Below are 18,624 nucleotides of genomic sequence, written 5' to 3'. Positions count from 1 at the left end.
TTATAACACCTCTGGGACCACCACTGAGACTTCGCATGTAGTCGTCGTACCATCTCCTTGACAGTGTGTGTATTTGGTGCACGTTTAAGTCAATGGACACGAGATGTGCCAAGCTATATGCTTGGATGATCTGTTGGTCAATTGTGGGTGATTGAATTAAAAGTAAAGAAGTCCGCCGAAGAAACTACTAACGACAATTAACAAGCCGTAAAGCGAGCTGAAGTGCCACATGGGGGGGGGGGGCATATAGTTCAAAGAGCCGATGGACGTTAAGGAGTGGTCCACATCGCGTCACGCGGACGAAGTTGCGGCAAGAAGATAGTTTATTTATATATCACGTGTCTCAAACGGTGAAGGAAAACATCGTGAGGAAACCTGCATATCAAAGAATTTTCTTAATTCTCTGCGTGAAATCTGTCAACCTGCATTGGGCCAGCGTGATGGTTGGCATAAACCCTCTCATTCTGAGAAGAGACTCGAGCTCAGCAGTGAGCTGAATATATGTTGACAATGATGATGATGATAATATTAATTATCCGCCGCCCCGCGGTCTCTCCCGCGTACTTCTCATTTCCGTGAGACTACGGGTATAAAAAAATGCCCAATAAACTTACAAATATTTTTTGGTACAAAGGTTCACAAAGAATTTCCATCAATATTGGTTCAGTAGATCCAGAGATTACCTATTATTAGGACTAGGATTACCTATACCTTACAAAAACAGGAACTCTCTTATTGTATTCTTCTATACTAAACCTTATAATATTAGGATTAGTATAGGAGAATACAATAAAACTGACACTGATAATATTAATAAAAAAATAAAGACGGGACGATACGACAGTGCAGTGTGTGTATGTGTGTGTCAGTGAAAATGAGCCGTTTATTGACATTGTATTGGCTGACACTCGCGCGCCGCACACCGCGCCTGAAGCGGCCCTCGTCGAGGGGTTCCGTCGTGGACTGCCGAGCCAGAACTCTACATTATATATGTAATTATATACTCATTACACGCCTCCTTGCTCCACTGGTTAGAGGATGTCGTCGTGGAAGACGAGGTCTAAAGACCAGGCAGCTCATGCTGACCCGGTAATAAACTCTACAATTTTTCATACATTTTATTATAATTTAAACTTTTACTACCTGCATCTTTATCATTAAGGAATTCAAATAAACAATATAATGTTTTTCAACACATTGCTTAGTTTTTTGCGTTGGCAAGTCCATAAACACCTTGGGGATCTTGTTCTAGAAAAGTACAACCAACCCTATTAAATGTTTTACCTTTTTGAAGACGACAAACGGATTTATCTTACTTATGCCTGTTTCTAGTAAATCGGAGACTTTAAAAAACTTGATAATTTTATTATTATAGCTCAGCTCAAGGTTAACTACTAGAGAAAAGTGACAATAATAACTTTTAGTATGGCAAGCTTTTAAAAGTCGCGATTCGTGAGATTCGAGAGACCCCTAACAACTGGCTAGACCACCTCGATACGATTATTACACTGCGCTCCGACCGCTTGTAAAAATTAAAAAAACAAAGGTCACATCTCATTTTGGACTTAAAAGCTTTTTATTGGCTAGCAGGTACATATTAAAAAAATATTACTTTTTAAGTAAGTGGATACGCTGACAACTCGATCGATTACTTAATGTTTAATGCGGTTATTAATAATGTTATTTGATTCACTGGCGCTCTTGCTCAACATAAACGCGGCGTGAGAACGGTCAACGAATAATACTTATGTACATACGTATATATCTTATATCGTTTCTCAAGGACGTGACTCAAGTGTCTAATTTTTGCGACAGTCAATACGTTTGACTAATGACTTCGTACGAGTGAAATTCTTTGTTTTCACAAAGCTGCGGAACCATGTCTATTTTTCGGGATAAAAAGTATCCTTATACTGTACATAATCTCTTTTATATTCCAGTGAAAGTCACATTAAAATCGGTTCAGCCATTCCATAAATTAGTCCGGACAAACAGAAAGACAGATAGACTTTTTTGATAACCCTTGATTGTATCGTGTAAATTATATTGATTCAACACTATGCTCTTTTCTTGAGTCATGTATGAGACAGTGGATGATATGATGTCCTTCGTCATCCACTGTCTTTGACACTACAATTTTACTTATATGTATTGATAATTATCAACAACTAGTTGGCAACAAATTACAATTTGTTGCCAACTAGTTGTTACTGGCAGATAAATACAAAAAATAATAGATATCACGGATTTAAGAAGCGTTAGCTTTTAGCGTTTCTTCTGTGATGGATATAGTAGTTATACGACAGTGTTGAATTTATATCAAATTAGCTGACGCCGCGCGGTTTCACCCGCGTGGTTCCTTTACCGGTAGGAAAACTGGAATAATATATAAGCCTTCCTCGAAAAATTTGCTATCTAGCATTAAAAGAATTTCTCAAATCGGACCAGTAGTTCCTGAGATTAGCGCGTTCAATCATACAAACAAACAAACTCTTCAGCTTTATATATTAGTATAGATATATTTTTTTCTCGTAATAAATCAATAGAATAATTATGATGTCGAGTTCCGGTACTGGGAACTACAGTATTTTTTTGAAACTTTGATAATAAAAATAAATGAAGTATAGGTTGGCAAGCTCGTTGTTGACACTCCCATGATATGTGGGCGACGGGGGGAACGGACTGCGCGGGTGTGAAGTCGAACGCGTGGAGGCCAGTGGAAAGGACTGCGCGGGTATGACATCGTGCGAGCGGGGCATCGCTATCCCCCTCCCGGCCCACGCGGACCATCGGAAGTGTTACGAACGAATTTGTCAAGCTATAAGTCGATCGGTCTGATGGTGATACGTTGGCGTCGCTCGCCGTCGCATGCGGGTCAAGGCGCTGGACATAAATTGTCTCAAATATTTTAACTGTTCGTGTCGTCAGGTTTAATTTATGTTCATTTGAATAATGAATATTTTATAAATCACATTAAATTAGACAGATGGTTTAGTAATATTTGCTTTAATTATTTTTTCGAGTTGTTTTTTATAATAAATTTTTAGTGTTTTAGGGTCACGTATTTTGAAGTAAAACTTCTTTACGCGCGCTTGACTTGGGTGGTAAGCTGGTGAGTGCGTCACTCGAGAGTTGCGAGAAGTGTGATTGGGCGAGGCGAACGGACATTGAGAGGAAGATAGAAAGAGAGATAGTTGGTTTTCGTGTGTTACTAGGAGCAAGTAACAAGACAACAGCTTAAACAACTGTTGTAGGAGCAAGAGAGTGCGCGCGCCCATTTTCTTTCTCCCTTATCTCTCATATACATCATGCCTGTAGGTGGAGCTACAGAAGTTTAGTCATGTGGTCTAAAGCACTTGCGTTTTCTTTGAAACATACAGTAATTTAAACGGTAGACACATAGAAACAATTCAGTAATGTAAAAACAGAATTATTTTATTAAAATAACAGAAACAACAGAAAACTACAACGCTGTTGTCACAACAATAACAAAACATTTGACTAGTTGCCGTCCGGTCGTCCGCCGGTGATCTCACCGTCGTCTCAGACGGACGCAAGCTGACTGGCGTGCGGTCGCTACCAGCCGGCGGCCAGCGGCGCGCCGCAGCGGCCCGAGCCGCAGCCCGCGCCGTACGGGGCCGGCTGCGGCGCCGCCACCAGCTTGTTGACGGAGATGAGCTGCGGCACCGACACCAGGCGCTGCACGTTGATCACTTGCGGCACCGACACCAACTTCTGCACGTTGACGAGCTTGTTCACCGTCACCAGGCGCGCGGCCGGCGCTGGTGCCGGGAGGCTGTACGCGGGCGCCAGACTCAGCGCGGGGGCTGGAGCGGCCAGACTCAGAGCCGGTCCCGGGGCGGCGAGGCTCAGAGCTGGTCCCGGGGCGGCGAGACTCAGAGCAGGTCCCGGGGCGGCGAGACCCAGGGGCGCTGAGCCGAGACTCAGAGGCGCTGGGCCGAGGCTAAGTGGAGCCGAGGCGAGGCTCAGCGCCGGGGCGGGCGCCAGGCTCAGCGCCGGGGCGGGCGCCAGGCTCAGCGCGGGCGCGGAGTAGCTGGAGGGCGGCGCGGCGTAGCTGTAGCCGGGGGCGTGCAGGCCGCTGAGCACGCCGCGCCGCACGCGCGCGCCGCTCGCCAGCGCCGCCAGCGCCACCAGGAGAGGGAGTACCTGGAAACGTATGTCTGTGTCAGCTACAAAGAACAACGGGCACCAAAGTATGATAATTATACCCTATATGTATATAAAATTTGACGGCCTCCGTAGCGCAGTGGAATGCGCGGTGGATTTACAAGACGGAGGTCCTGAGTTCGATCCCTGGAGAGGCCGATGGAGGTTTTTTTAATTGGTCCAGGTCTGGTTGGTGGGAGGCTATGACCGCGGCTAGTTACCACCCTACCGACAAAGACGTACCGCCAAGCGATTTAGCGTTCCGGTATGATGTCGTTTAGAAACCGAAAAGGGTGTGGATTTTCATCCCCCTCCTAACAAGTTAGCCCGCTTCTATCTTAGATTGCATCGTAACTTACCATCAGGCGAGATTTTAGTCAAGGGCTAACTTATAAACATTAAAACAAAATGGAATAAAATAACATAAGGGCCCTAGTTTAGGTAATAAGGAACGCATTATTGCGGGGATTATTATATTTTCCAGTTATAAGACCCGAAGTCATCACCTTGGTTACGCTTGGGAACGCTAAATCGCTTGGCGGTACGTCTTTGCTGGTAGGGTGGTAACTAGCCACGGCCGAAGCCTCCCGCCAGCCAGACCTGGACAAATTAAGAAAATCTCAATCTGCCCAGCCGGGGATCGAACTCAGGACCTCCGTCTTGTAAATCCACCGCGCATACCACTGCGCCACTGAGGCCGTCAAAAAAAATTCGCATTAGTATCGACTTTTTATTGTCCTGTACCTTTTAGTTACGCATGTTAGTGCAAACGGACAACGAACGCTCAATCTCATCACACGACATATCGAGAGGCCACCTCCGAGCGCGAGCTCCTCCAGTTAACCTCGGACCTATTGCCTGCCGACAGTACAGACGCAGACGATTGCGACGATGACAAGATAGGGGACGCAACTCGTGGACACGAAATATTCCCAGCGCAAGACAATGCAATGTCACATCACCGACCGCGCCAATTACACTGAATTTGACATCCAGAACTGAACCTAGGCACTATCACCCGGATAAAAAGGGAGCCCTTGAGGTTCGTACTCCCGACCGACTCTATCGTTCTTACGTTAAAGCAATTAATCCCATTAGCAAGGAAATGGGCAGTCAAGGTTAATAGTTGACATCAACATAAACGAGTACGTGTATGCATCCTTTAGCAAACTTCAGGACCTTCAGTGGCGATAGTATCGGCGGTGAGTCGCGGATACGAATCACCTGAATACGTGCAACAACGTCGTCGCTGGTACGCGCCAGATCCGTATCATCGGCATGAATGAGCGACGCGCTGCCGGCTGCCGGCGCCGGCGCATAGACACTTGTGCGTCTGTACTGAGTATCTATTGCGAGTATCGATATGATGACACACTTATACTATTTTAAAAATATCGTCAGTTTTCAATTCTCACCTTATTCATGTTCGGTCGGGCGGAGAGCAGGCAGATGTGCGGGCCCTTCGTCTCCGGCGCCATATATACCGGCGCAGTTTCGCAATAAGGGCTCATTAAATTGACGATTTTTCATAATTTCCTCACAGTCCTCCAATAACATCTAAATTCATTTAAATGAGCGTCCGTAATTTATGCGACGTGATGCAAGTCGTTAACTTTAACATAACCGACTGCTCTGTGGAAAGTGTTCGGCATTCGCTAAAATAATGAATGACGTCTCGGAAGTCGATGGTTCGCAGCTGTCGAGCCGATTGGATACATCTTAAAGATAAAATTGAGGTATCAGTACTGCAACCATCCGTCTAAACATCGAGCGTTAATTCAACTACCACGCGTAATGCTCATATAAAATTTTACTAGTGTATGCCCGCGACTCTGTTCACGTGAAACTCTGTTTTTACATATCCCGCGGGAACCATATTTTTTTTAGGTATAAAAAGTGGCCTATGCTCTTTTTCAAGGTGCAATTAATATCTACACTTATCAAATATTATCCAAATCGGTTCAGTGGTTTAGTCGTAAAAAGGCAATAGATACTATCGCATTTATAATATTATAGTACATATAGATAGCTTTTTAATATTTTGTAGTATCTATATAAAACAACCGAATCAAAGTCAAAATCAAAATTAATTTAATAGGTTCATTTTACAAGCACTTTCGAAACATCAGGTAGATAATAGATAAAGGTAGGTATTAGATAATGGTGATAATAATTAATTAGTCGAAAACTTAAAATTAAAGTTACGAGGGTTTCAATAAAAACTTTGAACTTTGAATCACCGACGTAATGCGGCGCAAGTAGTGCGAGCCAAGCTGCCATTACGCGGAACTGGTTGTGTGGTGGCACTGGCACTGGCACTGGCACTGGCACTTCTGTTGTTGTCAGTCAGCGTCACTGACGTCGACAGTGCTCTAGTTTCTGATCATTTATGTTCTGATTCTGTTTGATTTTTAAACGAGTTTTTCTTAGAGTTGGTCACATTTTATTTCATTGGCATTAACGTTGCGATTTAAAGATACACAAAATAACTCCTTAAAGTTAAGAAAATGTATAATGATTGTAGTATTAGTAGGTTTATGATAGTACAGAACAAGGTAAGTATCAAAGTGCACGTTCTGGACAAGACGTGAACTGCGAAGCAAATATTTAATCTATGGATCTATATAAAAAATTACAATCGACGAATACATTTTACTTGATGAACTTGACCCCTTGAGCATTGTCAGAAGTACTAAATCGTACATGGGTATAAAATTTTCACGATAATTGGTCGAATACTTTAACAGTGAAAGCGTAAGGAACTTACGAACTTATACTTTAACGTATAATAACTGTCAACTGTCAGTCAACTGCGCAATTCAATCTATCTTTATGCGAATTACTTACTATACTTGTTGTTTATGCTATTTGAGTGAATTTCGCAATGTAGAGCGCTGAGCGTGCGCCTATCGACTGCTCAGATAAAATATTTTAATATGTGTATTATATTTTACGCAAGTTTTTATGATTTATTGTTCGCGTCCAGGCGCGGTGTCGAAAGTCTCCGCCGACGAAACAGCGCGAGCGATAGCATCTGTAGAATTGCCCTGATCTGCTGATAACATACACTTTTTAATTTTTGCAATTACATTATTTACTGAATAGTTCACCGGCTCGGCTAATTGCTGCGAATTAAACGGTTCGTGGATTTAGAACGTTATTACTTTATTATCGCGTTTATTACTAGTTGTCCATGTACCAGGGGGTCCATGGGGCATTTCGTTGTTGTTATAAAGCACGATTGTAACGATCACAACAATATATCTTATGCCCTGCGTTTTCACCCACGTATTTTCCGTTTCTTTTGGTATAAAAAATAGCCTACTTCACTCGCTGATAATGTAGATTTCTTTTTTTTTCTATTCTTTACAAGTTAGTCCTTGATTACAATCTCACTTGATGGTAAGTGATGATGCAATCAAAGATGGAAGCGAGCTAACTTGTTAGGAGGAGAATGAAAATTCACACCCCTATCGGTTTCTACACGACATCGTACCGGAACGCTAAATCGCTGGGCGATACGTCTTTGTCGGTAGGGTGGTAACTAGCCGCGGCCGAAGCCTCCCACCAGCCAGACCTGGACCAATTAAGAAAACCTCAATCGGCCAGCCGGGGATCAAACCCAGGACCTCCGTCTATTAAATCCACCGCGCACACCACTGCGCTACGGAGGCCGTCGTACAGATGAGATAGCTTGAATGAATAATTGTCACCATCACTACGTAGTTACGTAAACATTAATATTTATTATTTTATTATTTTATTGAATTATATTAATTTTATTGTATTATGTATGTATATCGAACTAGAAATTAATTTAATAAGAACCTTACGCTACCTGTATAAAATGTGCGTTTTTACTTTCTACCACACAAAGCGATAGCGTATTTAACATATTCACATTAAGTGTAAGTATCTCTCTATATGCGGAGGATGGGCTGAACTTTCGGCATTTATAAAGTGAGGGCACTAAGTACTAAATTCATAAACATTATTTTTAATTTATTAATTTATTTAATTATGTTATTTGAGAGATTTAAAGTGATTATCAGGCGTATCAAATAATGTATGTGTATGAAGGTACGTTCATGAAATGAAGTTATTGGTAATGAAACCAAAAGATCGAGTTAATTGATAAACGTCATCGCATCTCGGCCTCGCCTTGCCGATGCTCTGAATGTTGCCTACATTATTAATGGCTATTAAATAATAAACAAGTAGTTTAAATCATTGAAATTTGATTTATTTTTTATGGACTCACTAAAAATAACAAATACTTTAAGCGCATGTTATTTTTTAGTCCTGGAAACTTAGTGCGAAAGATGGTATTTGAATTACAAATGTATCACGTTCATCGTTTGACAAGGTGCTATACTTCTATGACAAAATCATTAACGACTTAGACCCGAGTTCAGCGACTTTCATTTAAACGGCGTTTACAGAACCGGCCGGTCAAATATTAAACGTAGTTTGAACAAGGACCGTTTTTCCTGTTCATCAGATGCTTTTTGACTCTGATTCGTAAACCGAGTGAACGGGAGAACGGCGAATGAACGATGGTGAACTTCTCCAAATGCCGGGAATTTTTTGGAGAATTTAAATATGTTCTTTTCCCAATTTGGGGAGTTTTCTCTTTGAATTGTAGGGATTTAGAAAAATACATATTGGCAACACCGATTTATTATTTATCATGTAAAATCGAAGTTGGCAGCATCCAGTGGCATATAACCTAGGTAGCTAGGAAGTGTTTGATTTATGGGAGACAATGGATTATTTCTGAGATGAAAAATATACTCTTTTATAATTTTATGACTTTACCGAAGAATAACTGGGGTATGCGAGCTCGGTTAAGATAACCGCCCGATTTACGTCCATAACCGGCATATGGGCTGTGGTGAGCACGAAATTTGGACTTAACGGCGTTTAACTTATTTAAACGGTTGATTATGTTTAAACGAATGTCGGTGAACTCGAACCTAACTAGTTGGCATGTTTACACAACATGGCTGTTAAATTAAGTTTTGAGAATTTGGGCTTTCTTCTCTTCTAGAGAGCGAGATGTGGAGGTAGTAGATATTTAAGAAATTATAAAGTGATATAATGACGATAATGTTCGGCCTAAGGCCTACGGTGCTCGTTAGGGCCCGGCCTTGTGCTGCTCTGCGGTATTTCACGCACAAAAAAGTTATTCAAAACGAACAAAATCTTAATATAACTCAACAGCCTGACCCGGGATGCTAGCCCGTGATACATAGCTGCATAATCTAAACTAGATTAACGAAACAGTTTGAAATGTCAATTTGAGTCCTGGATCCTGCTGGCCTATTCACTAATTTGGTCTTTATTAACTACCTAAATAAAATCAAATGAACTGAGAAACGTCGACTACCTATTGTATGATATCCACGAAGGGTTGTCAATAGGCACTGGATGACATTGGTTACATAGAATCTCAATTTCGTATATTTATTTGTTTATTTTATTTATTATTCAACTAAAAACATATTGAAATTAAGCCTAATAATAATGCAACACACACCACAGTTGGCTATAATAAGTAATTAAACAATATTATGATAGCTAGGTGGATATGACTTCTGCCTCCGATTCCGGAGGGTGTGGGTTCGAATCCGGTCCGGGGCATGCACCTTCAACTTATCAGTTATGGGCATTTATTAGAAATTAAATAACATCGGGTGGAAATCTAAATACCAGAGAAATTTCTTAATTCTCTGCGTGTGTGAAGTCTGCCAATCAACATTGGGCCAGCGTGGTGCGACTATTGGCCTATTATTGGACTATTGGACTATTGGCCATTTGAAACTGATTATTATTATTGCGGGTTGCAGGGAGCTTCTGGATGCTTTCGGCTCGAGACCGTTATGCTTGGAGGTCCATGCTAGAGGCCTATGTCCAGCAGTGGACGTCTATCGGTTGACAAGGTATTATTACTGAGTCCAACATGATCACCCTACGTCCGACAACCTGGTAGTTAGGCGTAGGGTCTAAGCTGTAAATTCCTGTTCCTTATAAGTGGTAAGTGAAACCTGGTAGGCGTAACACGTCACCAAAACCTTGTGAAGAGATGACCAATGGCCACTAAGAGCAGCGCAACTGGATATATCGCTATCTCTTTCGATATGCCCTGGGACGAAAGACATGAGATTTGGGCTACTTCACCGTCATTGGATGGCATTTTGTTCATTACTCATTTTGTACATAAACAATCTATATACATATTATACCTATCTAATCTGGTAAAAATGGCCTTCGACAGGATGGTCTCTCTTATCTCTTGTAATATAACACCGGTTCTGAAACTGAAACTTAAGTTATAGGGCCTCGCTGATGATTGCCTAGTTCTAGATGAACGGGACACAGATATATAGTCTGGTAAGTATCTATTATAGTGCTTAGGCCTATTTTCATTTCATATAATTTTCCCAAGAGTTAAATCTACTCGTGTAAAACTACGCGGTATAGATCATCATCATCATCATCATCATATCAGCCGATGGACGTCCACTGCAGGACATAGACCTTTTGTAGGGACTTCCAAACATCACGATACTGAACCGCCTGCATCCAGCGAATGCCTGCGACTCGCTTGATGTCGTCAGTCCACCTGGTGGGGGGTCGGCCAACACTGCGCTTACTAGTGCGGGGTCGCCATTCCAGCACTTTGGGACCCCAACGTCCATCGGCTCTTCGAACTATGTGCCCCGCCCATTGCCACTTCAGCTTCGCAACTCGCTGAGCTATGTCGGTGACTTTGGTTCTTCTGCGGATCTCCTCATTTCTGATTCGATCACGCAGAGATACTCCTAACATAGCTCGTTCCATCGCCCGCTGTGTGACTCTTAGCCTTCTTATGAGGCCCACAGTTAGCGACCAAGTCTCGGAACCATAGGTCATCACTGGCAACACGCACTGTTCGAAGACTTTTGTCTTCAGGCACTGAGGAGGCGGTATAGATAGTTTAAAATAAATATCATTATGCATCAATCTATACTAATATTATAAAGAGGTAAAGTTTGTAAGTTTGTAACAATTCTTTGAAATGGGGTAATCTTCGGAACTACTGGTCCGATTTTAAAAAATCTTTCACCAGTAGAATGCTACGTTATCGGGGAGTGCTATAAGCATATATATATATAGAAATATATTTTGTATTTCTATCATATATAACTACTGAGTTATCGCAGCTTTTCTCTTACAGGTCGGACCGAAAAACTTACTTATTCGCATGCGCTACCTCAACCATTGCGTATAACTGAAATAAATGTATGGAGGCTTTTTGAACCTTTAAAAGTTCTACAAAAAAGTCCGCGACACCATATATCTATATTTTATATTTTAGCAGATATAGTACCTTTAGTACTTTAATAAATTATTTCAATTTTAAACTAAGGTTTACGTCATTATCTACACAACTAAACTTAAATCCTTATCAAAATAAATTATTTAACAATCACAAGGATATTATAGAGATAATATTTGCCCTTTACAGTATGTTAATTAGTTATATAGTTTCGGAGATAATACAAAATTTCTGAAAGTCGCAGAAATGTCGCTATATGACGCCCCGCGGTTTCACATTACGTGGTTCCCGTTCCCGTGTGAATATGAAGACCAAATATAGCCTATGACACTCGCAAATAATGTAGCTTTCTATTGGTAAAAGAATTTTCCAAATCGGTCCAGTAGATCCAGAGATTACCCCCGACAACCACACAAACTTTACCTCTTTATATTAGCATAGAAGTCGCTTGGGAAATTATAGTCATTGCACCACGCTCAAAAGGCTGGACCAATTTTGCTAAGGGTAGGGATAGGATTGGGGCAGGGAAGGGGTAGGATAGAGGTAGGGTAGGGTACGGATAAGGTAGGGGTAGTGTAGGGTAGGGGCAAGGTAGAGGTAGGGGAAGGATATGGAAGGTATAGGGTAGGGGAGGAGTAGGATAGGTGTAGAATAGGGTAAGGTAGGGTAGGGGTAGGGTACGGGTAGGGTAGGGTTAGGGTAGGGGTAAAGTAGGGGTAGGGAGGGGTAGGGTTAGCGGTAGGGTAGGAGTGAGGTAGGGGTAGGGTAGGGGTAGATTAGGGGTAGGGTAGGATAGGGTATGGATAGGGTACGGGTAGGGTTAGCGGTAAGGTAGGAGTAAGGTAGGGGGTAGGGTAGGGTAGGGTTGGGTAGGTTTACGAGCAGGGTAAGGTAGAGGAAGAGAAGTTTACATAAATTTTTACGCGGACGAAGTCGCGGGCGTCCGCTAGTCTATTATAAAGCTGAAGAGTTTGTTTAGTTGAACGCGCTAATCTCATGAACTACTGCCTCGATTTGAAATATTCTTTCAGTTTAAGATAGTCCATTTATCGAGGAAGGCTATAGGCTTATATATTATCACGCTAAGACCAATAGGAGCGGAGCACCAATGAAGAATGTTTCATATCGGAGGATTATTTCCTATTGAGAGCTTACGTTGCGTGCGCTGCGTAAACGATAATGTTTCGTAAAAATCATGTATGATAGAATTGGTCCCCTTTAAAAGGTCTGAAAAGTCGGCGACAGTTCCCGCGGATTTGTGAAAAACAGAGAAGCGGACGAAGTCGTGGGCGTCAGCTAGTTTAATATAAAAATAACCATATGATATGCTACGTTCGTATACATTTAACGGTTCTTTTACGAGAAATTCTGTTAGTGAGTGAAAAGCAGATTCTACAGAGATACTCGGCAAACTCAGCAGTTCACACTTACAAAGTATACGAAATTCATTAAGTAAGAAGACGCGAAGGACTCTGATCAATTTGTGATTTTGATTTGATTTAATTTGCAATTATGATTATTATTTAGCGGCGCATGCACTAGTGTGAGTCAGCGGCTGCAGCGGTATATAAGCGCGGCGAGGAGCTTCACACGCATACTCAGTCACCACCCCCGATACCTACTACTCCTGTCAATATGAAATTCCTTGTAAGTCGCTTTGTTTATTATTTTTTGTTTATTTAATAAATTATCATTTGAAAACCTAAATTATTAGTCCTATAAAAAAGCTATTATTATAGTGTTTTGAAATCTATACTAATATTATAAAGAGAAGAGATTTATTTGTTCGTTAGTTTGCTGCATTTGTAGCATTGGACAGGTTCTGAAACTATTGAAACTTATAAAAATATTTCACAGTTGGAAAGCTATCCCCTAGTGATCTAACCGCGTGGCGTCTGCTAGTTTTCAATAAAAATATAGTTAAACAAAGACATGGTTATGCTATAGAATGTTCTACTTATTAAGTATGTAGGAGCATCAGAAACTTTTTAATTTGAAAATGGATTAAGAAGCTTTTTAAGAAGCGCGTCCATACTCACCTTCTTCGCGGTTCTCAAGGCTGTTGTGATTCATCTCGTGTCTTCCGACAGATGTGTGTAATCCTCGCGGCGGTCGCGCTGAGCGCCGCATCCGCCGGCTACATCCGCAGCGGCTACGGCGGCGGCTACGGCGGCTGGAACAACGGCGGCTGGAACAACGGCGGCTGGAACAGGGGCTGGAGCGGCGGCTACAGCAGCCCGGTGGTCGTGTCGCGCGGCTACGGCGGCGGATACGGCAGCGGATACGGTGGTGGATACGGCGGCGGATACGGTGGCGGCTGGAACAACGGCTGGGCTCGCAGCGGCTGGTGGTAGTCGGACCACTCCACTTCAATCCACTTTTAGCAAATACTCCTTTTATTTCCTTTTTGTTACTCAATGTGAAGTCTTTTGTCTGTCCCTCTCATTGACAACAAGCACGCCGGACTACTGACTCATGATGTCAGTTGCTAGTCAAATGCTCAATACTCGAGTTCCACCTTAGCATATATAATACGAGTATCCTTTATATATGTAAGTTTGTGTCGCCCTCCGTCTTGTTTCGTTTCTTTGGAACAAGTCAGTAATGTAGGCCGAGCCGCGCGCTCGTGTCTGTAATAATGTAAATATCTTAAAACGTGTAATGGGATATGTAAATTATTGTGCCAATAAATATTAATCTAAGAACAAATATAAGTATTTCATTTTACTCACGAGTCTAGAAAGACATCGCAACCCAAACTTGAATGTTTTAAATTTTAACTTGAACAAAAGTTTAACGAAGCAAAACCAGGCCAAATACGTGTCAGTCTAGGCAGTGGAGGGTTCCGTAGGTTAAATTAGAATTTTAAGCCCTTACAATGCGGGAATAAAAATTAAAACTGGTACAGTCACACTCACAAAGACCTAACTAATAATACCCTACACTGTGAGATAGACGAGTAAAAAAAATCATCCCCACCTTACATATATCTTAAAAAAATGTATTTCAAGATTATTTTACGACTTTCTTGATATTTTTAATGTACATATTAATGCAAAATTACAGCTTTCCAATAGTAATAGTCTCTGAGCTAAATAGCGGACGGATCGATAAGCGCATACATGGCGAAAATATAAGGATTCCTTGTTTTCTACGGAACCTTAAAACTGTAACCCGACAGCGGAAAAAAAATCGGATTTTGATCGGATTCCCCCGTCCAGTTACTTAAAATGTAGCGTGTGCTATACAGGCAATAATAACAAGTTGATTGACATCTTGTGCATCATCATCGGATAAACAGTTTAGTACATAAGTAAACCCACCCTTCCTTTTGACTTCGCCGTAAACGGGTCATAATAGGATTTGTTGATTTGTTGATTCACATACAAATCCTATTATGACCAGTTAAATGCAATTGGTTCAGACCAGGTACATTTAACAAAGCTTCTTCGTACTTTATATCGCCATCTCACAATTTTAAAGAACTTATACGTAATCTCAACTTATAACTTACGTGCTTCTACGAGTGAGCATAATAATTATTAAGGAATAATAATTTAATATAAAGTCCTCAACACATCTGTCTGTCTGTTGGCGCTCTCAACATTTCTATTTTTCCGGTTTTCACTAATAAAAGGTAGACTGTTTTATGTCTATCTCTGGATAACTTTAAAAAATATTTAATAATAAATAATAATAAATTGATCACGTTAATTAGTTAGGAGAGCTAGGGACTATTCATATTCACCAAGCTAATATGAATAATTATACAGATGGACGTATCTGTAATCGTTTAGTAATCACTTCGGCGTTAACATAATACATCAATGTTACATCTAAACTCTATTAACGTTAAATAAAGTTAGTCATCGTTAGACATCGGATTATATGCACTTATCAAAATGCAAAAACAGGCACACAGGCACTAAGAAAGGGCAAAATATGCAGAAAATCTATACTAATATTATAAAGCTGAAGAGTTTCTTTGTTTGATTGAACGCGGTAATCTCAGGAACTACTGGTCTGATTTGAAAAATTCTTTCAGTGTTAGATAGCCCATTTATCGAGAAAGGCTATAAGCTATACATTATCTCCGTATTCCTACGGGAACGAGAACCACGCGTGTGAAACCGCGCGGCGTCAGCTAGTATAAATAATAAAAACATTTATTTGCGTTTTTACGTTTATTTTCACATTGTATTCGGATCCGTTGCTAATACGAGCAATATTTTTTCTGGTTGAATGTATTGCAATGGCGTATTGCGTCTGATCTGTCAAACTTTCAACTAATTATTTTAGGGATTTCAAATTCCCGACATAAAACGCGATGGTGCTACTCGTACTACAAAAACTTTTATCATAGACTAGATGGATGATATGGATTTTATACCCAAAACGATGTTCCAATGCGTTGGCTGGCTTACAGTGTTCATTTTAAATATTAATGTTCTTACTCGCAGATTTTTATATACACATTTTTAGCTAACTTGTGATTGGGTTTCATTAATTTGTATTGATTTTGACTTTCCACTTAGATGAACTGTCTTATCATTAGAGGTCTGATGATGAAGACGAATGACAGGTAATGGAGCTATTGGATATGGGTTTAATTAATTTGGCTATCAAATGACTCTAAAAATATTATACGCGACCATTTCAGCACAACTAACATTAGTGTCTGCCCGTACAGCGGCTCTTAAACCTAGTAAAACGGTTGGTAGTTCTTCTACCCAACTTTTAGTTGACAGTCTAGCCATAAGTGCTGCTTTTAAAGATCTGTGCCACCGTTCTATCATCCCATTACTCTGCGGGTGATAAGCGGTAGTGCGGATCTTTTCAATACCCATAAGATTCATGAGTTGCTTGAAAAGATTACTCTCGAAACAACGACCTTGATCGGAAGTACACTTAAAAAATACTCCGAAACGCGTTATATAGTTTTCATAAAGAGCTTTGGCTACTACTTCAGCTGTGATTTCTTTAATTGGGACAGCTTCTGGCCAACGCGTACCTCTATCTATCATAGTCAAACAGTATCTATATCCCTCGGGTGATGTATTTAGAGGGTCTATTATGTCAATCATTAAGTGACTAAAACGATCTACTTTCTCGAAAGTACCTAAATCGGATACAGTATGCTTTTGAATCTTAGATCGTTGACATGGGATACAGGCCTTAGCCCATCTTCGGATATCTTTATTCATACCTACCCAAAAGTATCTATCTCTAACCATTTTGTTGGTAGCGCGAATACCCGGGTGACTTAAACTATGAATTGCATTGAAAGCGATACGTCTAAAACTTTCCGGTAAGTATGGTCGGGCCTTATTAGTCGATGTTTCGCAAACAACGCAACTATCGGTGCCTGGCATCACGATGTTTTTGTATTGTATTTTTTTCTTTAGTTCGCTTAACTCTTCGTCATCATTTTGTACACGTGCGAGTTCCGTGAAATCAATGACCGTAGGACAAACAATTTCTTCCACGCGGGACAAAGTGTCAGCTACTATGTTATCTAACCCGCTCACGTGGCGTATGTCCGTAGTGAATTCGCTAATGAACATTATCTGTCTAGCTCGCCTAGGTAGCTCTTTCACGCTACCTATCTTTGAAAAAACATAAATTAGAGGTCTATGGTCAGTATACACAATAAAATTACGACCTTCTATCATATATCGAAAGTGAGCTATCGCCGAATAAATGGCTAATAACTCTCGATCATAGGTACTATATTTCCTTTGTGCTTCCGAGAACTTTTTAGAAAAATAAGCAATAGGTTTCCATACGTTACCTTCTCTTTGCTGTAGAACCGCACCCATGCATGACTCTGAAGCATCCGTCATAAGCGCCAAAGGTTTGTCTATCGCAGGATACGTTAACGTCGCGGCGTCACTTAGGCTCTGTTTACACTGCTCAAACTGAGCGTTTGCTGAATCAGTCCAAGCGATTTTTGACTTATCTTTTTTTTTTTGTATTCGTTAAATAGCGATCCAACTCAGACTGCTTTTCAGCGGCACCTGGTATGTGTGATCTATAGAAATTTAACATACCTAAAAATCTCCGGAGTTGGTCCACAGTAGCTGGCCTCGGAAACTCGATGATGGCTTTCACCTTCTCGTCGAGTGGACGAATCCCTTCCGTTGTTACTTCATGACCTAAAAACTCCAATTTTGTCTGTTCGAAACAACACTTTGATATATTCAGAGTAATACCGAACTTCTCTAAGCGACTAAATACTTCCTCTAAATGTTTTCTATGCTCGTCGACGTTGTTACTTGCAATTATTATATCATCTATATACACGAATAAAAAATCTAAGTCTGGGAGTACGCTATGACACATAAAACGCTGAAAACTTTGGCCAGCATTTCGAAGGCCAAAAGGAAGTCTGATGAACTCGAAAGCCCCGAAAGGGGTTGACACAGACGTCTTTTCAATGTCCATCTCGTTAACTGGTATGCAATTGTAAGCTCTGTTTATATCTAACCGTGAAAAAATTTTCTTACCAGCGAGTAAGTACGTGAAATCGCGTAACCTGGGTATAGGGTAACTATCAGGCTTAGTAATAGCATTTAAGCGCCTATAGTCACCACATGGCCTTATCTGCCCATTTTTTTTAAGCACTATATGCAGAGGGCTTGCCCACGCGCTTTTACTGGGTCTGCATATTCCCATTTCACACATTAACCGAAATTCCTCTTTAGCCTTAGCGTATCGGTCTGGCGGTAACGGTCTTGCTCGACATTGAACAGGCGGACCGTTCGTCTCGATGTGATGACAAACGCTATGCTTAGGAACTTCCTTAAAAGATACCGGTTTAGTTAAATCTGGATATTTAGCTAACAAACTATAATGTGGGTGTTGATTATGAATTGTAGTTATTGAACTTTCCATGCACTGTGACATACTAGCAATAACATTAAAATTTGTTACCTGATCCACTAGTTTCCGTTTACTAAAATCTACCACTAACTTATACTTAGTTAAAAAATCGGCTCCTATTATAGGTTGTCTAACGTCAGCAACTATAAATGTCCACCGAAATGCTCTCCTTAACTTTAAATTTAATACTAAACTATGCAACCCAAATGTCTTAATAGGTGTACCGTTCGCGGCATACAGTCTATAGTCCTCGC

The 18,624-nt window shown here is 40.9% G+C and overlaps 2 protein-coding genes across 2 annotated transcripts; one reads left to right on the top strand and one right to left on the bottom strand.

Moving 5' to 3' along the window:
* Positions 1-3,414: 3,414 nt before the first annotated feature.
* Positions 3,415-13,668, bottom strand: LOC112056096 (nematocyst expressed protein 3-like). The gene is made up of 3 exons (XM_024096439.2): positions 13,528-13,668; positions 5,583-5,885; positions 3,415-4,167 (listed from the first exon to the last, which is right to left on the bottom strand). Exons 2-3 carry the CDS (start codon positions 5,676-5,678, stop codon positions 3,577-3,579), a joined length of 687 nt encoding a protein of 228 aa, XP_023952207.2. The 5' UTR covers positions 5,679-5,885; positions 13,528-13,668; the 3' UTR covers positions 3,415-3,576.
* Positions 12,998-14,202, top strand: LOC112056100 (glycine-rich protein 3-like). Its single transcript, XM_024096444.2, has 2 exons — positions 12,998-13,135; positions 13,579-14,202. The coding sequence occupies exons 1-2, from the start codon at positions 13,124-13,126 to the stop codon at positions 13,840-13,842; spliced, it is 276 nt and encodes a 91-aa protein (XP_023952212.1). The 5' UTR covers positions 12,998-13,123; the 3' UTR covers positions 13,843-14,202.
* Positions 14,203-18,624: the final 4,422 nt, after the last annotated feature.

Source organism: Bicyclus anynana, chromosome 16 (assembly GCF_947172395.1).
Source record: "Bicyclus anynana chromosome 16, ilBicAnyn1.1, whole genome shotgun sequence".
Classification (NCBI taxonomy): Eukaryota; Metazoa; Arthropoda; class Insecta; order Lepidoptera; family Nymphalidae; genus Bicyclus; species Bicyclus anynana.
Note: the sequence above shows the minus strand (reverse complement) of the source record. Positions and strands in the feature narration are given on the sequence as shown.